The sequence below is a fragment of the Micromys minutus genome (assembly GCF_963924665.1).
Source record: "Micromys minutus genome assembly, chromosome: 8".
Lineage (NCBI taxonomy): Eukaryota > Metazoa > Chordata > Mammalia > Rodentia > Muridae > Micromys > Micromys minutus.
Window position 1 is genome coordinate 24,964,272 of NC_137977.1, and position 25,769 is coordinate 24,990,040.

Consider the following 25,769-nt stretch of genomic DNA (forward strand, 5'->3'; position numbering starts at 1 on the left):
GAACCGGGGACAGTGGTGGCTCTGTTCAAAACATATGACAAAGACTCAGAAGAAAATGGAAAAGTGAGTTGCTTCATAAAAGAAACAGTTCCTTTTAGAATTGAGTCTTCTGCCAGCAATTACTATAAGCTTGTAACAGATGGGATCCTGGACCGGGAGCAGACTCCAGAGTACAATGTCACCATCATCGCCACTGATAAAGGCAAGCCCCCTCTCTCTTCCAGCACAAGCGTTGCCCTGCATGTTGGGGATATCAACGACAATGCACCGGTTTTCCACCAGGCCTCCTATTTGATCCAAGTGGCTGAAAATAATCCTCCTGGTGCTTCAATTGCTCAAGTCAGCGCCTCCGATCCGGATTTGGGATCCAATGGCCTCGTCTCCTACTCCATCATAGCTAGCGACCTAGAACCTAAATCATTGTGGTCCTACGTGTCTGTGAACCAGGACAGTGGTGTGGTGTTCGCGCAGCGCGCCTTCGACCACGAGCAGCTCCGCTCCTTCCAGCTGACACTGCAGGCGCGCGATCACGGATCTCCAGCGCTCAGCGCCAACGTGAGCATGCGCGTGCTGGTGGGCGACCGCAACGACAATGCGCCACGGGTGCTGTATCCCACGCTCGAGCCCGATGGCTCTGCACTCTTCGACATGGTGCCGCGCGCTGCCGAGCCTGGGTACCTGGTCACCAAGGTGGTGGCTGTGGACGCAGACTCAGGACACAATGCCTGGCTGTCTTACCACGTGCTGCAGGCCAGCGACCCCGGACTCTTCAGCCTGGGGCTGCGCACAGGCGAGGTGCGCACAGCGCGAGCCCTGGGAGACAAGGACTCAGCTAGGCAGCGCCTTCTGGTCGCTGTGCGTGATGGTGGACAGCCACCCCTCTCGGCTACAGCCACACTGCACCTGATCTTCGCTGACAGCCTGCAGGAGGTCCTGCCAGACCTCAGCGATGACCCTCTACCATCTGACCCCCAGAGTGAGCTGCAGTTTTACCTGGTGGTGGCCTTGGCCTTGGTCTCAGTGCTCTTTCTTTTCGTTGTGATTCTGGCCATCATCCTTCGCCTTCGACAGTCCCATGATCCCGCTGTCTCAGGCTGTTTTCAGTCAGGCCTCTGCTGTAAGACGAGACCGGGGGTTTCTCTCAACTACAGCGAGGGGACTCTTCCTTATTCCTACAATCTCTATGTTGCCTCCAATTGTCAAAAAACGTCTCAGTTTCTTACCTTGACGCCAGAAATGGTCCCTCCGCAAGATTTTATGGAAGCTTCTGCGCCAGTGAGTGTCACTGAGGAGAACAAGGTAGTCTCTGATTCTGTTGCTTCTAACCACGTGAGTTCCAATTAGCCTTTCACTCGCAAGTTGCTTTGTTTTTAAAAGATTTCTGGGAAGATTTTATGTTTGTCTGTCTGTCTGTCTGCTCATTTATTTATAATACGTTTAGAGGCAGCATCTCTCAACATAGCACTGGTTGTCCTGAAACTAACAATGTGGACCAGGGTGACTTTGAACTCTTAGAGATCCTCCTGCCTCTGCCTCTACCTGTCTTTACTCTGTATGCCAGCAGCTGCACTATTAGGCTTCAGGGGCTTTGGAATATTTTATCCACGTACATCAAAACTCAGAACTTAGAAGTGTTATGATACACTGCTATTCAAGTAATTTAAATTTCATTATGCGTTAATTGTGTGTGTGTGTGTGTGTGTGTGTGTGTGTGTGTGTGTGTGCACGAGTGTGCTTGCCAGGTGGAAGTCAGAGGACAACCTTTGGGAGTCAGGTCTCTGTTTCTTCCACGAGAATTCCAGAAACGGAACTCAGATTCAGTTAGGCTTAGCAGCCGGCACCTCTCCCGGCTAAGCCATCTCTCAGTCTAAATCATTGTGGTGCTAATCAAATATTTCGAGCTATACTTTCTCTGTGGTCGATTCCTGGGATATCAATATCTTGATCTTTTTCTTTATTAAATATATGCTGAGAAATAATATATACAAAAAGTTTTCAAAATTCTGTGATAATAATTTGGTAGAGTCTATACTTAAGCACTGGTGATAGCTAAGGTCCACTGTCCAGCAGCCATCATCCGAAGGTGCTTGTTCTCAGAAACAGTTTCTAGTCCATGAAAACTGTGCAGGCAACCTTCTCCTAGAGTCTTTTCTGCATTCTGTGTGCGTCTAAATGTATGGCCAGTTGTTCTCGGTTATTAAAGTTACAGGAGAAGGAAAGTTTACTAAGTCTCAACACCAAATGTCCTTTTTGCAACACAATACATCTGTATAATTATACAGTACTATCTCGGGTCCAGGTTAATGCAGGTTGGAATCTTTCCACTTATTCTAAAGATGTCAATAATCTCCATTGCTGGATCAACTGCCACGTATGAATCTGATAATGTGTACTATAAGAGTTCTCATATGATGGTGAAATTGTTTTCTCAGTATTAAATTCTGACTTGTGACAATAGTTCTTCCCTTTGGGAATTTTCAAGAAAACTATTGAAATTTTTGTCTTTTTGGAAAATATAGGAAAACACAAACAGCTACTAAAAATAAGAAGTGAACTTGTGGGGGGGGGAGGAATTGGGGAACCAAAATGCTCACTGAACTGCCCAGTACTGTTTAGTCTTCTGTTTCCATCTTCATTTGAAGAACAGTAGGTGGAGCTATTTAAGGCTCACAGCCCCCAAAAATCTTCTCCCGGAGTTCAGGGCTGTGCAGTAACCGGTTCCGACTCTGAGCGCCGCTGTTCACCCACGGGGAGGAAAAGGCAGCGAAGCCCTGCTCGCTTTGCAGGAACCTAAGGCACAATGCGGATAGATTGAGACAAAACACCTTTAGGAGCGAACTGGCCTGGAGGAGCTAGTCCCACCTCCTGGCTGTTGTGCTTCAAAAGCGGGCGGATTCTGGTTTAAGTGGTCAGAGGCAGAACTGGAAATAATCCTCAGTTGGCAATGGTCCCCATGCAACGGCCCAAGGACTGCAAAGGGCTGATCTTCCTGGGAGTCTTCCTCAGGATGCTGTGGGAAGCTGGATCCACCCAGATACGCTATTCAGTTCCGGAGGAACTGGAGAAAGGATCTAGGGTGGGGAACATCTCCAAGGATCTGGGGCTGGAGCCCCGCGAGCTGGCGGAGCGAGGGGTCCGCATCGTCTCCAGAGGTAGGGCTCAACTTTTCGCTCTAAACCCTCGAAGCGGCAGCTTGGTCACCGCGGGCAGGATAGACCGGGAGGAGCTGTGTATGGGGTCCATCAAGTGTCAGTTAAATCTAGAGATTCTGATGGAAGATATAGGGAAAATATACGGAGTAGAAATAGAAGTGAGGGACATTAACGACAACGCTCCCTACTTCCGTGAAAATGAATTAGAAATTAAAATGAGTGAACACGCCGCCACCGGGATGCGGTTCCCTCTTCCCCACGCTTGGGATCCAGATATCGGGAAGAACTCTCTTCAGAGCTACCAGCTCAGCCCGAATGCTCACTTCTCGCTCGAGGTGCAGAACGGAGCTGATGGTAACAAGTACCCAGAACTGGTGCTGGAGAGCTCGCTGGACCGGGAGGAAAAGGCCGCTCACCTTCTAGTCCTCACCGCTTCGGACGCGGGAGACCCGGTTCGCTCCGGCACGGCGCGCATCCGCGTGATGGTTGTGGATGTGAACGACAACGCACCCGCGTTTGCTCGGTCCGAGTACCGTGCGAGTGTGCGGGAGAACGTGGCTGTGGGAACTCAGCTGCTGCTGGTCAACGCCACCGACCCGGACGAAGGCACCAATGCGGAAGTGATCTATTCCTTCCGGTATGTGGATGACAAGGCAGCGAAAGTTTTCAAGCTAGACAGTAATTTGGGGACAATATCAACAATAGGGGAGCTGAACCATGAAGAATCGGGGTTCTACGAGATGGAAGTGCAAGCAACAGATAACGCCGGATATTCTGCACGGGCCAAGGTCCTGGTCACAGTTCTGGACGTGAACGACAATGCCCCTGAAGTAGCCATCACCTCTCTCACCAGCCCTGTTCCAGAGAACTCTCCCCGAGGGACATTAATAGCCCTTTTAAATGTAAATGACCAAGATTCTGGGGAAAATGGACAGGTAATCTGTTCCATCCAAGATAATCTGCCCTTTAAATTAGAAAAATCTTACGGAAACTACTATCGTTTAGTTACGGATGCAGTCCTAGACCGAGAACAGGTTCCTAGTTACAACATCACGGTGACCGCCACAGACAGGGGAAGTCCGCCTCTGACGACCGAAACTCACCTCTCACTGAGCGTAGCAGATGCGAACGATAACCCGCCCGTTTTCCTTCAGGCCTCATACTGGGCCTACATCCCAGAGAATAACCCTAGAGGGGCTTCTATCGCATCTGTGACCGCCCACGACCCCGACAGTGATAAAAATGCCCAAGTGACTTACTCCCTAGCTGAGGACACCCACCAGGGCGTGCCTCTTTCTTCTTATGTCTCCATTAACTCGGACACTGGTGTCCTGTACGCACTGCACTCCTTTGACTACGAGCAGTTCCCTGACCTACAGCTGCAAGTGATAGCACGTGACAGTGGGGACCCGCCGCTCAGCAGCAACGTGTCACTGAGCCTGTTCGTGCTGGATCAGAATGACAACACCCCCGAAATCTTGTACCCCACTCTCCCTACCGACGGTTCTACTGGAGTGGAGCTTGCACCCCGCTCAGCAGAGCCTGGCTATCTGGTGACGAAGGTGGTGGCAGTGGACAGAGACTCAGGTCAGAACGCCTGGCTGTCCTACCGTCTGCTAAAGGCCAGCGAGCCAGGACTCTTCTCGGTGGGGCTGCACACGGGCGAGGTAAGCACGGCTCGGCCCCTGGTGGACAGAGATGCTCTCAAGCAGAACCTCGTAGTGGTTGTGCAGGACCACGGCCAGCCTCCTCTTTCCGCCACTGTCACGCTCACTGTGGCGATCGCCGACAGCATCCCCGACGTTCTGGCGGATCTGGACAATCTAGAATCTCCCACCACCTCCGAAACCTCAGGTCTCACGCTCTATCTGGTGGTGGCTGTGGCGGCGGTCTCCACCGTCTTCCTGGTCTTTGTTCTGGTGCTGCTGGCGCTCAGGCTGCGGCGTTGGCACTCACTGCGCCTGCTCCGGGCTGCAGGACCCGGATTGGCTGACGTTGCAGCCTCTCACTTTGTGGGCGTAGATGGAGTGCAAGCTTTCTTGCAGACCTATTCGCACGAGGTCTCGCTCACTGCGGGCTCCCGAAAGAGTCACTTGATTTTCCCGCAGCCCAACTATGCAGACACTCTAATCAGCCAGGAGAGCTGCGAGAAAACCGAGCCTCTTTTGCCATCGGGTGATTCGGTATTTTCTAAAGACAATCATGCATTAATTCAGGTGAGTCTATTCTGAGCTTAGAGCAAACTACCATCCTAGCATAGATGATTCATGGGTATTTGGAACTGATAAAACAGTTGTGAACACATTTGTATATACATGGCAGAAACCAACAACAGCCTAGTCTGTTTGGTTTAAAAGATTTATACACGTGTTGTCATATGTAACTATTGCGTGATATAGAAACAATTTCTACTTTACATTATTCTGCACCCTATAATTCGGTAGCTTAATTCATCAACGATACTGCTTGCTCCACTTTTAATTCTTTTTGGCCATGAAGCGTCTTTGTGTTGATTATCTCGTGCTCCTTTATCTGTTGAGAATACTGGAACTGTGGGTGTAACTCGGAGCTCAGGGGTCGAGCGCTTACCTAGCATGTGTGGAAAAGAGACCCTGGATTCAATCCCCAGTCCAGCCTGAGGAAACACAAATTCTGCTAGACTGAAGAAGCAGAATTTCATGAACAGCACAGTTGCTGTTGGTTTTTAACCCATTCCCTTCCTGGGCATTGAACCAAGAGCTGTGTATGCTGAGCTGAACACTTTACCCCTGGGCTACATCCCCAGACCCAATAGAGTGTGGTCTTTCATTGCTAGTAAATCCATGCAATGCCTTTAGTGTCTTTTAAATAATACTATTTCTGGCCACTGGGGATCCATACACGTATCGTTTCTTTTATACGTTATTCGTACGCGTGTGTCCGTGTCTGCTTGTATGAGTATGCATGCCCACAAAGAATCTGTATGCCCTTTTTCAGTGCATACATACCTACATAGGATAAGGGAACTTGGTATTCTCTATCACCTTCTGCCTATTCCTTCGAGGCAAGGTCTTTCCCTGAACCCAGGAGGTCAGCAAGCCCCAGGAGTGCTCCTGTCCCTGATCCCTGTGGAGGGGGTTCCAGCCAAATTCTCAGTGCTTATGATGCACAGCAAGCAGTGCAAACTCCTGTGCACTGCTTCAGCTCTGCGCTTACACTTTCTTGGTGTAAGAAATTTTAAAATTGTTTTTAAAATTGTTTGATGAGCTTCATTTCTTACACACTTGAAATGTTTCTCACATATAACAATTTGTGTTGCGATGAGAAAGAACTGTAATAGCATTTCATCGGTCACAGTTCAGCAGTACAATATATAGTAATAAAGCCAAACATTCCTTCTACCCATTTTAACCTGCACCAGTGATACATAAAATATCCAGAATTCACCACTGTAGCACAAGCATGGGGTACTTTACATAGTGAAGAATTCCTTGAGGAAATATCTTTAAAATTCAAATGTTTTGAGTGTTTTTTTTATTCTGAAGAAACTTCCCTGCAGTTTATTCTTCCTTCACCACAATTTTCTTTTTACAAACAGAAATTTTTTTTATGGAAAGCACAGATCCTATGTGTTTCTTTAGAAATTGTCTTTTCTATTCATATGCTGCCTATCTATTAAAATATAATATTTGAAATCCAAATTTATAAAAGAGATTAGTGATACTTAGAGAATGAAAGGTAATTTTAAAAAACTAAACAAGATGGCCCACAGAATAAACAAGATTCAAATGTCACCTTATGCATCTTTACAACCAAGACAAGAAGAGGAGGAGGAGAAAGAGAAAGAGGAAGAAGAGCAGAAAGAAGAAGAAGAAGAAGAAGAAGAAGAAGAAGAAGAAGAAGAAGAAGAAGAAGAAGAAGAAGAAGAAGAAGAAGAAAATTATGTGGTTCTACTTGTATGATTTTTAAAAAAATATTTGAACCTGAATAAAAAAATACTAATTTTAGCCAGGGGTGGTAGTAGAGGCTTATAATCCTAATCCCAGGTACTCAGGAGGCCCAGGTAGGTTGATAGCAAATTCAAGGTCAGTCTTAGTGAGACCCCATCTCAAAATGAGAAGTCCAAAGAGGTCTGGGGGTGTATCTCAGTGCAAAATCTCTTGTCTTCTACATGCTAGCTAGTTTCAATCTATAGTGCCTAATAAATAAATAAATGACACACAATTTTTATTTACATTAAGCTGTAAATAGAATGTACTAACTGCATTATTCTGTAATCAATCCCAAGGAAAACATGTCAGTGTATCCTGGTTAGTGGAAATGTAATGAAATACATCAGGTAGAAATACATCCGATCATGATAAGAGCAGCAGCCAATTTTCTATCAAGCCTCTTACTTGGCCTGCCTTGCTCAGGTTAGCCCTTTGCTCAAGCCAGAGCCTCTTATTTCAGTTTGGGTCCCAAGGCAATGTTTCTTACTGACCATTGACCAGGAGACCCTAGTGTTGTGGTCCTGTGTATTGGTGAGAGCACAGAGAGTTTGGGTTCCTGAGCCTAGCCACCTAGTCTCCAAGGTGATGGTAGTGGATGCTGACTCCAAGCCTGCCCGACCTTCTGTTAATCAGGTAGAATTCAGTCTATAGCTGCCAAGGAGGTCAAGGTATGCAGAGTATGTGTCTTTCTCACAAGGAATTGCTAGCAGGCCTCTGAGCGACTGTTGATGGTGGAGAGCTGCCTCCTTAGCCACATCTGTGACATGCCCTGTCTTGGCTAACATCCTCAGTGATCATTGCCCCATCTCAGCAACCACTAGGCAAAGCTGCGTTCCAACTCCATCTTAATTTCTATCTGTTGATTGTCTTGGTTTGCATTTCTGTGTCACCTTTCCTGGCTGCACTGTTTGTGCTGGTTCTGAAGCGTTAACCCTGTTTTGGCTCCAGGTTTTAACTTCAGAGTAACTATTGGTCTAAAATGTCACAGTCCTATCAGCTCTGTACAGTTTCTTAGAACTCAGGGACAAGAGAAATTTTTTCTTGGAAGCTCTAATCCTCAGAACTCAATCAAAATCCCACCGAAGGACCCTCTGATTGCTGGAAAGCAGAATTCATCCTTCTCAGAGAAGTTTAAATTCAGTTCAATGCAGATTTTTCTCAGCATGGACTCTTTCCAACAATCTCAGGGAAGAACAATTCTGGCAAAATGACTGAAAGCTTGTGGTGAGAAACTTGACATAGCAAAAGGAGTGGGTACAGTCAGGCATGAATGGAACAGATGGTCCGCTGTATTTTGGTTACATATTTCACACTTCATATATAGTAACTTTGCCTTGGTATTTAGATTGTATTGGTGTATATATGGGGTCAAGTCTTAGTGAACCATGAAAGATTCATGCTCAAACCTGTTTATCATGATACACAGCCTTTTCTATCTGAGAAAATTCTCCCTGCACAAAACCAGCCTGGGGCGGGAGAGACGATGGCTCAGTGGTTAAGAGTAGAGATTGCAAAAAAAAAAAAAAAAAAAAAAAAAAAAGAGTAGAGATTGCATTTGCACAAGATGTGAGATCATTCCCCTGCTCTCACATCTTTTGAATCACAGATCCAGGGGATCTGGCGCCCTCTTTTGGCCTCCAAGAGTTCCTGCACTCACTGGCAATTACACAAAAAGATGCATATAACTAAATAAAAAAAATCAAGCTGATAAAAATAAACTATTTAAATAATTTAAGAATAAGCCTCAAGGAAGTTGGTAGATCCAAACCATACAAATTATCATTCCCTTGACAAGTGTCTTCTAACAAGTATTCCCGGTTCCTTTGCACACTGAATCATGTTTTTCAAATTGGATTATCAACACCACTTACAAGTCTGGCTGTTTTATACTTCCCTATTCATGTCTGTTGCATCATCCTCTGGCAAGATCTTTGTTTCCTGTTACCTGTTTGAGGCTTGGGGGATTAGAATAATCCATATTATTTAAGTAAAGTTGAGTCAACACTTTAGTGCTAGCTGTGGTCTGTTCCTTAAAATCAGGTGGTTGTACAAATGAATCCTGGTATGAACTTGGTATTTCACTAAACAGGTACTTTTAAAACTCTTAAAAATCACAGACTTAACACTTGCAAAGAAACCTCCCTGTTATATAAGTATGTTACTACCTGTAAGTTGGAAAGATGTAAAGATATAACCTAAAATGTAATAGAATGGAGAGGGAGAAGCAGTTACCTTTATAGAACTAACCTAGGTAAAGTACATAAAATGCAAACTCTGGTTTTGGGGGCCTGGGTTATATTTTTGTTTGTTTAAGTTTAAAGACAGGGTCTCTCTACATAGCCCTGTCTATGCTAGAACTCACTGTGTAGAGCAGTCTGGCCTCAAACTCACAGCTCCTGAGTGCTGGCAAAATACAAACTCTAGAAAGTATGAAAGGAGAATTCTGATAAATCAAAAGTAAAATAATATCAGTAGTGAGATGTATAAACGATTGTTTGATTGCCAATCACACATTTTCTTACTTTCATGGAATCCAGGGTAGGTCTGTGTTGTGTTGATTCCATTATAAAATGTGACTTGGGTTTTGTTCTCTAAAAAAAGTTAAACAAATTGAATAATTTAGCATCATTAATCTGAATGCTAATGCCTATCTGTAGGATCTACTAAAGAATGGCAACCAAGAAAGAACAAGCATATAAACAAGTATGTATGTGCCGAACTTAACTTTCCTAACACTGTGTTCTAGTGGTTTATTAGTAAAGAGACTGAGTAGTTCCAGTGAAAATGTGTTAATTTAACAATTACTGCTCTGTTTTTATTTACTCTGTCTTAAACAGATTTTACTTTTTACCATGCCTGTAATTCCAACACTCAGGAGGCTGACACAGGAGGATCATCATTACTTTGAGGTTCTGGTAGTGAATTTCAGGCCAGCCTGGGTTACAGTGTGAAACTTCATCTCAACAAACAAAAGCCAAAGCAAATTAATAAGACAGACTTTTCCTTGTTGTATAAGATGCCGATCCACTAAACTAGAGACCAGAGATCTTTCCTGTATTTCCCAGCAACATATATTGGTAATGTTCTTTTTTTTCTGGTGAGTTCTTTTGGCACCATTTGTTGAAAATTATTTCATTGATAAATGTGACTATTTCCATACATTGATCTTTTTTATAACCTTTACAATACTATATTTTCTGAATTATTATAGCTTCATAGTAAGTCTTAATGTCAGGTAGGTTAGGTCTGCTCACATTTTTATTTCTTGCTAATATTATCTCAACTGTTCTTGGTCTTATATTCTGAAATAATTAAGACCGTCTCATGAACTCCAAGTGCAAAATTCCTGCAGGGCTTTTTAATGAAATTGTATTGAATCTACAGCTCTTCTGTGATGGTAGGAGACCCACCTTTAATAATACTGAGATTGTCAATCCATGAACATGGTATATATTTCAGTTTAATTAAAGGTTATAAAATTATCTCAGCTTTATTTTATAATGTTTACTTATGAAGGCTTCTTAAGTTTTTAAATGATTTATATTGTTTTAATGTGTGTACATGAGAGCTTGCATGTATGTATGTGTACCATGTGTGTGCCTGATGCCTATGAAGGCCAGAAGAGGACATTAGATCCCCTGTGATTGGAGTTACAGATGGTTGTAAGCCACTGTGTGGATGCTGGGAACCAAATCCCAGTCCCTCAAAGAGCATCCAGTGCTCTTAACTACTAAGCCATTTTTTCAGTCAGTTTAACTTTTATTTTTAAATAATATATTAAAACATAAAATTTGACCACAATATTGAGGGAATTACATGATTTTCAATATATTCACAATGCAAGATATTCAAATCAAGTCAAATGTATCTATCTCCTAAAATCTTTTCTAGGAAATCTCAGTAATCATTTTTTCTCTTGGCATTTTGCTGAATGAATGTTTTACAAACTCTTAAAAATCACAGACTTAACACTTGCAAATAAATGTCCCTGTTATATAAATATGTTACTACCTGTAAGTTGAAAAGATGTAAAGATATAACCTAAAATGTAATAGAAGTGGGGGGGGGGGAAGTAGTTACCTTTATAGAACTAACCTAGGTAAAGTACATAATTGCAAACTCAGTCCTTTCTTCTGTTTTGATACATTACATTATTGTCAGTTGTTATTTCCCTAGTATGGAATAGTACCCCCAAACTCCTGGCTGCTATCCCTCTTCAATTTAGTCATCATTGATCAGCCTTTCTCTGTCTTACCCCCACTCTTCCAAGTCTCTAGTAAATACAACCACCACACCTTTTTTGAAGCAAGATTTCACTGTGTGTCCCCTGACTAGTCTGGAACTTGCTACATAGACCAGACTGACCTTGAACTCACTGAGATCTCCTTGCCTATGTCTCTCAGAGCACTGGGATTGAAGCTGTGAGCCACCATGCCTGGCACAATTCTACTATTAACCCATGTGATAATGACTACTTTAGATACAAATATGAGTAAGATGATGTGGTGCCTGTCTTTTTGTTTATAGCTTATTTCACTTAACAATTGTTTCCAATTCCATCCACATTGCCACAAATGACAAGATTTCATCCTTTGTGTTTGAATAGCATATGTACCATATTTTGTTACCCATCAGATGATGGATACTTATGTTGTATCCATTTTTATTAAGATGAAAGGTACAGTCTTATATATCTTCCACTACACTGTCTAAATATGTGATTTTATTACCATAAATTGGTATTTTAATTTATTCTGGTTTTTAAATTATTTTTTAAAATTTATATTCTTTTTTTCTTGTTTCTAGTTTACAGAAAATTACCATTTTGTCATTTGGGATGTTTTAAGGCAGGGAGTCACTAGGTAGCCCAGGTTGCTCTTGAATTTGCTATACAGCCCAACCAAGCTTTGAAATGAGGAAGTTAGGATTCTTCTGCATTGTCCTCTCAAGTTCAGGAATTACAGGCACATAACCCTGTAATGCCCGGTAATGCTGCACACACATTTTATATGCTTTGACAAACACATTGTGCAGCGTGCTCTATCCTCATGCTGTATCGTGTAAGCCTAGACTATTTCTGCACAAAGTTAAGCTTTGTGCCCTGAAGTGTGCAGGCCAGACTATCTCACCCAGAGGCAGTAATCACGGGTGTCCAAGTCTAGCAGTGAATAGTTTACTAACTCATTTATATTATAAATATTTATTGATTCCTGAACACTAGCATAACCCTGTCCCACGTGACAAGGATGAAAGAAGATAGACGATGTGATTCCTGACTCCGTGGGTGCCATTCTTTTACAGGGACTTAACAGGTGTGGTAAATGACATCAAGTAGAAATACAAAAGAGCAATTTTATTATGAAGCCAGACCTATTCTCTAGGTCAGGAAGGATTCAGGAAGTGAGGTCTGAGGGATTAGTAGGACTTATTGCGGTAACAGGGAACATGAAAAAAGAAATAGCCAGGTAGGACTAGGGTCAGGGTCCTACTACTAGAAGAGGTGTGTGTCTCACCCATGAGAAGAGTTAAGGATACTGGACATGAAGCAGGAGGTGAAACTGACAAGACAGACAGAGCTTTGTAAATCTTATCGAAGATTCTGAATTTTGTCTTATGTTCTTTTATATTTGGATGTTGTTAAATGGTTTTAAAATGAGACAATGACAGAATATGATCCAAAATGCAAAGATTACTCTGCTTCTTGTATGGAGAGGTGATCCATGTGGGTCATGAGTAGACTCTCGGAGGCTCCTAAGGAACAGTGGCCATGTCACTAGGAAGAGATCGTGCTGGAGAGCAAAGGAGGTGCCTCCCGGGTAAAAGCTGTAGTCACAAAAATGTGATGACCCAAGTTCAAATCCCGGAACTAACATAAAAGGCTGGACCCAGCAGTGTGCACCTCTACTCTCAGCACTCCTGCAGTGAGGCTGGGTGTAGAGAGGAGAGGACGGCCTGAAAGACTGAGGGTCAGTACCCTGGAGTGCACAGTATAGCAGCCAAAACAAAAGGGGTTCCTGCCTGAACTAGACAGGTGAGAAGAGAATTCCAAAAGTTGTCATCTGATCTTTACATGTGCAATAGACATACCTACACATGCACACACACACACACACACACACACACACACATGTGCTCCCCACACATGAGGTGATATGAAAAGGGATGTGCAGAACATATAAAATTAAATGAGTGAGCTTGGTGGTGCACACCTTTATCCCAGCACTTGGGAGGCAGAGGCTGGTGTATCTCTGAGTTACAGGTCAGCCTGATCTACAGAGCTCCAGAATAGCCAGGGCTGCACAGAGAAGCCATGTCTCAGATAAAAAAAAATTAAAGTAGATTGGGAAAATATTTAGAAAGTAGTGTTTAGAAAGTAGACTCAATAAGGCAACGTTGAAATAGGTAGTTATGAACTCCACAAGGACAGGGATTGTTTTATGTATTATGTTCTTCAGTGTCTGGAATATTGTTGGCTGGCTAGTGGTAGATTCTTAATAAAATATTTTGGTTCAATATACACAATGAATGAGAGGGGGTTAGTGTGATTCTCTGACGCCTTAGTCACTGCTCTGTAGCCACGAGGAGACACCATGTCCAAAATAACTTAGAAGAGAAAATATTTAATTGAGACTTGCTTACAGTTTCAGAGAGTCAGTACATGATCACCATGGTGTTCATGGTGGCAGGTAGGCACGGTGAAGAAGCTGGAGAATTAGCTGAGAGCTTATGTACATCCCGATCCACCTGAGGCAGGCAGAAGGACACACTGGTCCCAGTGTGGTCATTGAAATCTCAAAGCCCACCCCCAATGACCAACTCCTTTAACAAGGCCACACCTTCCAATCCTTCTCAAACATTTCTACTAACCAGGGTCCAAGCATTCAAATATACAAGCCTATGAGGACCATTCTCATTCAAACATCTCATCATGTTTTGAAATTGAGCAATTAGATGGATAAAGGTACCATATAGTCAGATTTAAAGTCTAAAGAATGGATTTATTTTTTAGATTTATTTTTTATGTATGTGAGTACATTGAATGCTCTCTTCAGACAAACCAAAAGAGGGCATCGGATCCCATTATAGATGGTTGTGAGCTACCATGTGGCTGCTGGGAATTAAACCCAGGACCTCTGGAAGAGAAGCCAATGCCCTTAACCAGTGAGCCATTTTTCCAACCCTGAGAATGGATTAAAAAGCAATCAGGAGTATGTCCAGGTTGAAATTCTGAGAAACAGGCAAGTGTAGATATTAACTGTGTGGTTGGACATTTGGTCACCATTTCCTTAATTAATGGTTTCTTCCATTGTGGCCATCTGTTCAGGTGTGTGAGTCCTCACAAGGCTGAGTAAGACAAGCTCTCTTGTAGCCCTATGCTGGTATGTTTTAGAGGTTCCTAACTTCTTCCAGATATATTTTTCTTCGTGGTCTATAAGACCTAAGAAGTACCCTGTAGCTCCCTATATACAACTGTGTCTAATTCGTAGTGTCCACTTTTCTGTCTAGTCCTGATGTTCATGTTTTTTCCTGCCTCTGCTATTCCACTTAGACTATAACTTACTTGACTGATACAATGTGGTTAAAGAAAAACAACTGATAAAGGAACTTGCTACATGCTGGTGTTAAATTTACCATCCTCTGCCTTCACTTTTTAAACGCTGAGATTATAAAGAGGAACCACCATGTCCAGTCCAGACCTTTGATTTTTATTTACTGTTGGTTGTTCACACACACACACACACACACACACACAACTGCATGTTCTGTTATGTGCTGAACTCAAATTCAGAGTTTTGCATACTTCTGGAAAATACTACTAAACGACAGCTCTTTGTGGAAAGTTGTAATCTGTTCTTCTTTGTCATCTGTTTTTATCTTACAAATGGTAAAATTTAGGAGGAGTGCATAGGCTAAAAGAAGCTTATCAATCACACAAAAATCATTGCACTTTAGTATTATACATTAATAGGTCCTCAGCATTTTAAAGTTGATAACCATAATCCTCGTCATATGAGGCCAGGTGTGGTGGTGCACGCCCTTAGTCCCAGCACTCAAGAGGCAGAAGCAGGAGGATCTCTGGGAATTTGAACCCAGCCTGGTCTACATAGTGAGATCTGGGACAGCCAGGGCTTTGTAGAGATACCCTATCTCAAAAAATAATTAATAATAAAACTTTTCTTCCCCAAAAGATAAAAATGTCTCATAGCTTTATAGAGAAGTGAACAGATGGCATTTTCCAAAACTCATCGAATCCATGATTCTCACGTTTTGATTATATATAGTTTACAACTTAGTTTTTAAAATGCATTCATGAAATTAAAACATCAGATTCTACTTCCAAGCCTCAGTGTTCCCTCAAGAGAGTAGCAGTGTTATTATCTAGTTGCGGACATTTAGAAACACGTCCTATGTGTATACAAGTGTATATGTTGTTTTTGTTTAAACGGGATCATTTTATAGCATGCATTACATACTGTCATACAACTTGATATGCTTATTTACTGATGCTAGGAATGAAATTCAGGGCCTTTTACATATTATGTTAGTTCTTTTTCATTGGGCAGTATACCCTGTTCCTATCTTTAGTAATTAAAAAATTCACATTTGTGTATGTATACATGCACGTGTATGCCACAATACGCATATGGAGGATATCTTTCAGAAATCAGTTCTCTCTCTCCAATATGGGTGGGTTCTGGGAATCAAACTCAGGTCATCAGGTCCGATGACATTTTTATCCACTGAGCCCTTTTGCTGACCCATATAATTTTATTCGTCTATTTGTTTGTGAGGCAAGGTCCCATGTACCACAGCCTGGCTCCAAATGCTAAGCATAAATGAGGCTGGCCTCCAACTCCTCTTCTGTTGACTCTACCTCCCAAGTGCTGGGATCTTGGAGGTATAGCCCTATAGCCAGATAATAATTTTTCTAATTTTACTATTTGACAGGAACACATCTCTGAGTCCCCCACCACATAAACCACATGTGGGTGGGTCATGCTTGTAATTTCAGCATTCAGGGAGTTAGGCAGAATGATCAAGAGTTCAAGCCCATCCTTGGCTGCACAGAGATTTTAAGGCAAGCCTGGGCTAAATGAAGCCCCGTCTCAAAACAAAAAATAAGTGGGAGAGGCTGTTCCTGGTCCTGCAGGGACCTGAGGTGCAGGGTGGGCTGGTACCTAGGGGACCTCCCCCTTCTTGGAGGGAGAGAAGATGGGGAGAGGCTGTGTGATGGGGGACTGGGAGGAGATAGAGCTGTGATCCAGATGTAAAGTGAATCAATAAGTTAATTAATGAAAAACTGAAACAAAAACAAATGGTAAAAGGGAAATAACTGAGAAAAAATGAAAGTCTATATTTTCCAAATATGTACTTGCATGTGTGAATGAATGCATGTGTATGTGTGTGTGCATGTGTGTGTGTGTGTGTGTGTGTGTTGTGCTGGGAATTGAACCCAAGGCCTCAAATCTGCTAAGTAGGTCCTATTCTCTGTCTCTGTCTCTCTGTCTCTCTCTCTCTCTCTCTCTCTCTCTCTCTCTCTCTCTCTCTCTCTCTCTCTCTCTCTCTCTCTCTCTCTCTCTCCTCCACCAGTATCCTATAGGACTGAACTTCCAATCCTCCTGCCTCCACCTCCCGGTAGATGAGAGTAGAAGCATGGGCTAGCCCTGCTGGGATCTAACCTAGGGCTTTGTGTGTGCTAAATGTGATGGTTAGATTTAGTTGTCAAACTGACAACATATAGACTATTCTCGAGAGTCTTAATTAGGATTACCTAGATCAGATTGGCCTGTGGGCATGTCTGTGGGAAATAACCTTGATTGTGTTAATTTAGGTGATAGGAACCCACTCTCTGGGGTTGGTGACATTCCCTAGATAGAGGATTCTGAATGGAATTAAGAGTGGAGAGAATGAGCTGATAAAGAGATTCACGCATTACTTCATCCCTCAGCCCTTGACTGTGGGTGAAAGGTGAACAGGAATCTCAAATTCTTCCTCCTGTGAATTCCCTCATTCGATGGACTAGAACTTGGAATGTGAGCTAGCAGAACCTTTCCCCCTCTAGTTTGCACTGTCACAATGTTCTATCTCGTCAACAGAAATAAAACAAAGATACTAGGCAAGCATTCTATGAACTGAGATATATCTGAAGTCCATTATTTTAAAAATATATGTTTCAATTTGCAGTTGAATGACTTTATTTATAGAGAACTTCAAAAATACAGGGGGCCAACTGTAGATTCAGGGGGGTATATGTATATATGTACATGTTTGTATGTATGTGTGATTACTTAAACATATCACATGCATATGCACGTGTGTATGTGTACATCATTTTATGAGCCTTTTGAAAGTAGGTTGTAGATATTGTTAGTTCTAAATAATCTTGTTATGTATTTCCTAAGAACAAAAACATTCTTTAAACTAATCTCATTTCAGTCAGTCAGAAAATGACATTAATACAATATGATTACCTCATCTACAATCTATGATACAATATTATTACATCATGTACAATCTATGATACAATATGATTACATCATCTACGATCTATGATACAACACGATTACCTCATCTACAATCTATGATACAATATGATTACCTCATCTACAATCCATGTTGAACATTTATCATTATTTATTCATTTATTTTTATTTCTTTAGATTTATTTTATTTTATGGGTTTTGCCTAAATATATGTATGTGTGTCATGTGCATGACCAGTGCCCAAGGAAGTCAGGTAAAGGTGTACGATACCCTGGAACTGAAATCACAGACAGTTGAGAGTGGCCATGTAGGTGCTGGGAACTGAATGGCTCCTCTGCAAGAGCAACAAATGCTCTTAACTGCTGAGCCATGTCTCCAGCCCAATATTTACTACTTTTAGTATGTTTGTGGCATATTTGTATGTGTGTGTGGGATGCTTACATGTGTCAGAAGAATGGGTTCCTTAGTCACTTTCCACCTTATTATCTGAGAGTCTCTCACTAGATCTGGAGCTCACCATTTTTTGACAATACTGGATGTTATAAGCCTCCTGGGTAATAGGTATCCAGATGCACAGAGATCAGTTAGCCTGGGCGTGGGTGGGTGGCTCAGCAGGTAAAGGCACTTGTGGCACAAGCCTGATGAGCTAAATTTGAACCTCAACAACAACATTAAAATCCAGATGTGGAGACCACGTCTGGAGTACACTATGCACTAGTAGGAATGAGAGACAGCTTCATTGAGGAAGGAAGAGTTATTTTCTGACCACCCCTCCACTCACCCCAACCCCACACACCATACCCAGAGCGAGGGGAGCAGATAAATAAAATTCAATTTTCAAAAATTATTTTTTAAAAGAGAGCACTTTATCCACCAAACCATCTTCCCAGCCTAAATATGTTACATTTAGCCACTGTATCTAGTCTGAAACAGTTCCTTGGCCTTCCTTTGATTATATGAAGCCAAGTTTCTAGAGACTCCAAGGTATCTGTTTTACTAGTTGCTTTTGCATCTGGTGGTTATATTTAAACTAGGTATTTGGGGTACTCATGTATTTATTGTCTATTGTCCTTTCACAAGTTATATAAACTTAGCTACCTTAGAGTTTTTTATTACTGTCCAGAGACACTATGACCAACTCTTATAAAGGAAAACCTTTAAATGGGGCAGGCTCACAGTTTCAGAGGTTTAGTCCATTATCATCATGGTGGGAAACATGGCAGCATGCAGACAGACACAGTGCTGGAGAAGGAGCTGAGAATTCTGTATCTTGATACGCAAGCATCAAAAGGAGACCATATGCCACACTGGGCATAGCTTGAGCACAGGAGACCTCAGAGCCCACCCCCACAGTATCACACTTCCTCCAACAAGGCCACACTTCCTAATAGTGCCACTCCCTATGGGCCAAGCATTCAAATACCTGAGTCTATGGGACCACCACATTGACATATTACATTTATTGTTTCATTAGTTTTGTGAGTCAGGGACCTAGGTTTGCTTTGCTGGGTACAAGTTTTAACAAGGCTATAGTCAAGGTATCACTTTGGGCAATTTTCTTACATAGTTATGGGCAAACTTTAGTTCCTACCAGTTTGTTGGAATGAGGCCCCAAGTTTTCTAGCTGTTATCTGGAGATCTGACTCAGTTTTTTGTTATGTGGGCTGTCTGTTACATGGACTCTCTGTTATGTGGACTGTCTGTTATGTGGACTGTCCGTTATGTGGACTGTCCCTTATGTGGACTCTCTGTTATGTGGACTGTCCATTATGTGGACTGTCTGTTATGTGGACTGTCCATTATGTGGACTGTCCCTTATGTGAACTGTCTGTTATGTGGACTGTTATGTGGACTGTTCGTTATGTAGACTCTCTGTTATGTGGACTGTCCGTTATGTGGACTGTCCCTTATGTGGACTCTCTGTTATGTGGACTGTCCCTTATGTGAACTGTCTGTTATGTGGACTGTCCATTATGTGGACTGTCCCTTATGTTGACTGTCCGTTATGTGGACTGTCCCTTATGTGAACTGTCTGTTATGTGGACTGTTATGTGGACTGTCTGTTATATGGACTGTCTGTTATGTAGACTGTTCCTAATGTGGACTGTCTGTGAAAAAGTTCCATCATGACAGCCAGCGTCCATCAGAACAAGTAAAGGAGGGAGCAAGAGAGGGAACATGTGATAGATGCCACAGTGCTTATGTGAGCCCAGTTAGAAGTGACACGTGTTACTGTGAATATATTCAGATCATTACAAACAAACCATTTGGTCCTCCCCACACTCAGGAGAGATGATTTTCAGTCCACTTACAATGGTTTTCTGTGTCGTAAGAGGGAACTTCCCTTTTCTTTTGTCTATTCATGAATGGTTGCGTAACTGTTCAGTGAGGTTATTATTCCATTACTGCTGTATCTTATTTTGATCTCAAGTTGCTCTAGATACGTGCTTTGTTTTATTTTGGGGATTTTGTTTGTTATTGTTGTTGCTGCTGCTGTTCTTCTTGCTGCTTGTTTGCTTTTGTGTTTTTGTTTTTTCTTTTCTTTCTTTTTTCTTTTTCTTTCTTTCTTTCTTTCTTTTTTTTTCTTTTTTCTTTTTTTCTTTTTTTCTTTTTTTGAGACAGGGTTTCTCTGTGTGTAGCCTTGGCTGTCCTGGAATTCACTCTGTAAACCAGGCTGATCTTGAACTTGGAGATCCACCTGCCTGTGCCTCCAGAGTGCTGGGATTAGCATCACGTGCCACCACAGCCCGGCATAATTGCCCTATGTTTGCCCATAAGCACCTCTTGAAGCTGACCCCAGTGTCTCTTTGCCATGCTGGCATCATCTTTCTTGAGCCACTCCTTATATTCAGACACAGAAAATATCCCAGGCTATCTTGTACTTGGCCTGCTCCAGCCTGAATTAGACCACCTTACCTGTGTCTGAACCTCCCGTCTCTTTTATGAGGGAATAGCACTTGGACCTAAGGGCTAGGAGCTGTGTGCTCACTCTGACCGTTTCTAGGCCTTTTCAGCAGGCAGAGCCAGGAAATAAAAACAGGACCATCCCTCCAGCCATTCCCACACACCCCTGAGTTTATGGCATCACACTGTGTTTTTCAGGCTCTTCTTGCCCTTCTCCCTTTCCTCTAGATTTTCTTTCCCAACCATGAGCGTGACTGCCAGGCTCATGCACATAATCACTCTTTCTCAATCTTACAGATACAGAAAGCGGTTTCTGAATGGCCACACCCATACCAATGAGAAAAATCATCTAAGATTCCAAATTTGCTTATAAGTGAGGGAATATGTAGAGTCCTGTGTTAAAGGCTTGCTTGTAGTGCTGTTTTGTGATTCATGTGAAGTAAGTTAAGCTTATCTGTTTGCTCTATGTGCAGTTTTAGAAGTTTTCCACATCCTTATTGATGTGTTTTGTTGATGTTACAGCTGCTGTTTGAGTTTTTTGCATTTTGGTTTTTGTGATGTTTTATAGTTATTTAAATATTTTATTTTTATTTTGTGTGAATAGGCATTCTGTCTACATGTGTGTCTGTATATCATGTGTATTTTTTTTATATCATGTGTATTTTAGTGCCATAAGTTTGCTGGGAATTGAAACCAGGTCTTCCAGAAGAGCAACTAGTGCTCTTAACCACTGAGCCATCTCTCCATCCCCCTTGTCTTTTGGTTTTGTTAATCAAGATCTCTTGTGGCCTAGACTGGCCTGAGCCTTGGTTCATAGTTAAGGATGACCTTGAACTTTTGATCCCCCTGCCTCTGCCTGAGTGCTGGGATCACAGACATTTGCTGCCATATTGGGCATTCTGTGGTTCTGGAAAGAGAAGCTAGGGTTTCCTGTGTGTTAGACAAACACTCCACCAACTCGACCGCATCCACTTGTAGTTTTTGAATGTGTAAAATATTAACGTAGTTAAAGTCAAAGCATAAAAATAAGAATGCAGAGGCTCAGGAGATGGCTGCTCCTCCAGAGGACAGGACTTTGATTCTCAGCACCCACAAAGTATTCACAGGGCTCCAAGGCATCTGATGCCTTCTTCTGGTCCCGTGAGCAATGAACACATGCAGTGTGCAGACATGCATTCAGACAGACACTTAAAATAAAAATAAACAATAAAAAAGGAAACTAACCTCCCTTGTTCCTTCTGCCTCATGTACTACAGGCTTTAGATGACGCCATTCTTTTCTGATTTACCTTTCTGTGTTTCTCTTTAAAAAAAAACAAAAAACAAAAAACACCCACTTATGTTTATCTTTTTCACTTTCACTGAACTTATAATAAAACAATTCCTCTCATAACAACTAACTAAATAAATAAAATCTTACTACAGTTTAAATGACGCCGGCATTCTAAAAAGAGTCCAGAGATATGTTAGCCCTGAGAAACTGCATGAAGCACTAACTTTGCTGATAACCCTTCACTGCACACACTGCTCGGTAGATATCAGATGAGCTAAATGATAGGGACCAGTTACATGCTTTCTCCCAGCATCTGTCAGTGATTAGTCACCGAGCATGTTAATTAATCTGTGCACAAGAAACAGAGCATCTAACCATGGTGCCACTTTGTCTTCTGGTGACAAACTCACATAGTATTACATTTGGGAGGGGAGGAAATTTGATATATTTTTATGTATACGAGTGCGTAACTGAATGTATGTGTGGCATTTTTAAAAGGGAAATTAGTCAATAAAGAAAGGGGGTGGTGTTCTGAGTGAAACTGGAGCTGAATGTGAATGGAGCTATAGAGATCAGAGCTGGCTGTGGGAATGTCATTATGTATCTGAGTATCTCTAAACACAATGTTGGTTAGGAATACTGCTGGGATGATGCTGGTCCTGGGACATTACTGCTTGTTATGCAGAGGACACAGATAAAGCAAATGACCCATCATGGTTTAAAAATGCAGAGGCTAAGAGTTTTCTAGACAATTGTAAGGACCTGAGTTCAGATCCCAGCACCTATGGAACTGGAATGCTAGCTCAAGTGGTTGAAACTGCAGGAGGATCACTGGGACTTGCCAGCCACCAGCATCAGGGTAGGTTCAATGAGAAAGTCTACCTCAGAGGAAAAAGACAGGGAGTTATAGAATAAGACACCAGACATTCTCTGGCTTCCAAGACTGTGTGAATGCTCAGATGCACACACACACACACACACACACACACACACACACACACACACACACACACACACACAGCCAAAGCTTGGTAAAGCTGAATATATAAACACAAGTGGAGGAAGAAGCTGTGACAGTAAGGATGAAGCCACTCCCAGGGGAACCCGCCAGAAGAAGCCTTCACCTTAAAGGGATTCTCAGAGAAAGCTCACTACATTGAAAGCAAAGTGAATAAATTTGGAAATTAATCCAAATGCAGAAAGAATGTGGTAGTTTGCTTTATACAATATTTTCATTCTTTATTACAAATAGCCCTTTAATTTTCAGTAGTCCTAATTTTAAAATGTTGTACCATATTAAATATCTATTTTACTATTTGTTTCCATATAAATGTGTAACTAATAATAAAAAATTTTAATAGTTTAACAAAAATGTTAGAAGGTCACAGAATGATGATATATTTTCCATTGATTATTAAGATTAATTTCTACAATTTCAGCTCACAGAGACATGTTTAAAAGTCCTGTGGCGTTGTGTAAGGTGAGGACAGACAGTATAAACTGCTGTGTACTTTGCCTTTAAAATTCACTGGCTTTATTGAAGCATAACTTATGTACATTAAAAGTTAACCTCTTAAAATTGTACAGCTCACTGAGCTGTGTAATTCTATACATCTGTGTAACCACTGCCCCAATAAACATACAGTGTATCTCTGCAACCTTCAGACGTCCCCTCCCAACCCTCCGCAGCCAATGCCCCTCATCCCCAGCTCCTGGCAGTGACAGATGAGCCACTATAAAGCAGCAGCTCTGCCTCTTCTGGGATTTCCTCTAAGTGCAGTTGCATGACATATGCTTCTTTTGTGTGCACCATTTCTTGCTCAGTGATTTTGAAATTCATCTGTAGTGTTGTGTGTGTACACACACACACACGCACACACACACGCACACACATGTACACACACAAACACACACATATATATGTATATATATGTATGCATGTATGTATGTGTCAGCAGCTTGCTTCTTTGCATTCCTCTACAGTATTGTTTTATGTGGAAACACAGCAACATGTGTATACATTCCACTGTTTATAACATCTGAGTTCTTCCCAGTTTGGTATTACTGTACATTAAAGTAGTTATTAACAGCTGTGTGCAGGTACCCCTATGCATATATATATATATATATATATATAGTCATATATAGAAGTAGTTTTATTTATTTATTTATCTCTAATAAGCACTCAGAGGCAGAATTTAGGATAAGCATGAGAGCACATGCTGGTAATCCCAGCCCTTGGGAGGGTAAAGGCAGGAGAACCTGGTGTTGAAGATTATTCTCAGTTACATAGCAAGTTCTAGATGAGCCTGTGCTGCCTGAACCTCTCTTAAAAGTAATAGCAACAGTGACAAAGCAGGATTGCCTGCTGCCATGAGAAGTACTCACGTCACTCTGTAAGAAACTAAAACTATTTTCAAAGCTATAGACTGGCTCTGCCTTCTTACTGAAAATGTGCACAGAATTCTGCTCCTGTCCTGCTGCCAATCCTGTGTCTTACACATCCTAGTAAATACATAGTACTATCTCCCTGTGTTTCCAATTCGAGTCTCCGTGTTGACTACAGTTACTAAATGTGTTTTCCTGCTATATTTTCTTGAAAAAAATCTTTCACTCTGTTTTAACTCAGATGATCATCTTCTTAAGATTGAATTATAAAAACTTTTAAAAATGTATCCTGTGTGTGACTTCATTTGCTCGCTGGTTTCTTGTGGACCTCTTGTTTCAGATGTAGACCTGTATTTTTATTCCCTCAATAATATTTGGATGAGACACTGTAATCTTGATAAAGCCCCAACCTATTCGAACATTCATTTTATGAATGAAATGAGAGGTGGGATCAACCCAAGGCCTCATTTATGACAGAGAAGTGTCCAACCCATGAGCTACACTACCAGCCCCTTTGGGTTTGTATTGTCCTGCCTAAGAAATCTGTGCCTACTGACCTCATGTCTCAATTTACTTTTTTTTTTTTGTTGTTGTTGTTGTTGTGTTAAATCACTGGTCAAAACCAACTTGAGTAGAAAAGGGTTTATTTCAGCTTATAGGTTACAGTTCACCATTGGGGTGGGGGTGGGCAAGACAGAGACTGAAACAAAAGCCATCAAGAGAGGCTGCTTATTGGCTTGTTTGCCGTGCCTTGCTCAGCTTGCTCTTTTAAACCCAGGACCCGGCCAGGGTTGGTGCCATCCATAGAGAGCTGGCTCTCCAACATCAATCATTAATAAATAAAATGTCCCCATAGACTTACCTATGTGCTGACCTGGTGGGGGGAATGTTCTCGATTAATGTTCTCTCTTCCCAGATGACTATAGGTTTGTGATAAGTTGACACTTGGAAACTAGACACTTAATTACTCATGGTATTTTTGGTAGGTGTGGTAGTTTAAGTGACAATGGCCCTTATATGTTTGGGCCCCAGGTAGTGGAACTGTTTGAGAAGGATTAGAAGGTGTGGTCTTATCAGAGTAGATCTCTGCGGATGGTCTTTGAGGTTTCAAAAGCCCATACTAGGCCAGATCTCTCTCTGCCTGTTGATTAGGATGTAAAGCTCTCAGCAACTGCTGCAGTAGCATCCTGTCTGCTTCCTTCCATAATGGAAATTGACTACCCTCTCAAACTGTAAGCAAGCCCCCAATTGAACGCTTTCTTTTATAATAGTTGTCCTGGATGTGGTAACTCTTCACAGCAATAGAATAATGATGAGATAGTAGATTTCTTGAAATTTCTAAACATCCTAACACAATCGCTTATGAACAAATAAACATTTTATGTCTTCCTTTTTTCTGTTACCCCTTTCTTTTTCATGTCCTACTGCATTAGCTAAGAATTCTAGAACAGAATTAAGTAAAATGATGTGAGTAGGCATCCTTTCTTTGTTTCTGCTATTTTATAAGAGAAAGCATTTGGGTTTTATCCATTAAAGTTCCACTGACACATTTTTAGCTGATTTGAGAAATAGCACTGGTTTATTGAAAGGTTTTGTTA

General features: G+C 41.9%; 2 protein-coding genes across 2 annotated transcripts in view; both read left to right on the top strand.

The window, feature by feature from the left end:
• Positions 1–25,769, top strand: part of LOC308423365 (uncharacterized protein) — a gene marked incomplete at its 5' end in the record, with an annotated part of 161,684 nt that overhangs the window by 88,707 nt on the left and 47,208 nt on the right. The window lies entirely within an intron of this gene.
• On the top strand, positions 3,008–5,383 carry LOC308423703 (protocadherin gamma-A12-like; the record flags this gene model as incomplete). The annotated part of the gene is made up of 1 exon (XM_080920508.1): positions 3,008–5,383. The coding sequence occupies one exon, from the start codon at positions 3,008–3,010 to the stop codon at positions 5,381–5,383; it is 2,376 nt and encodes a 791-aa protein (XP_080776634.1).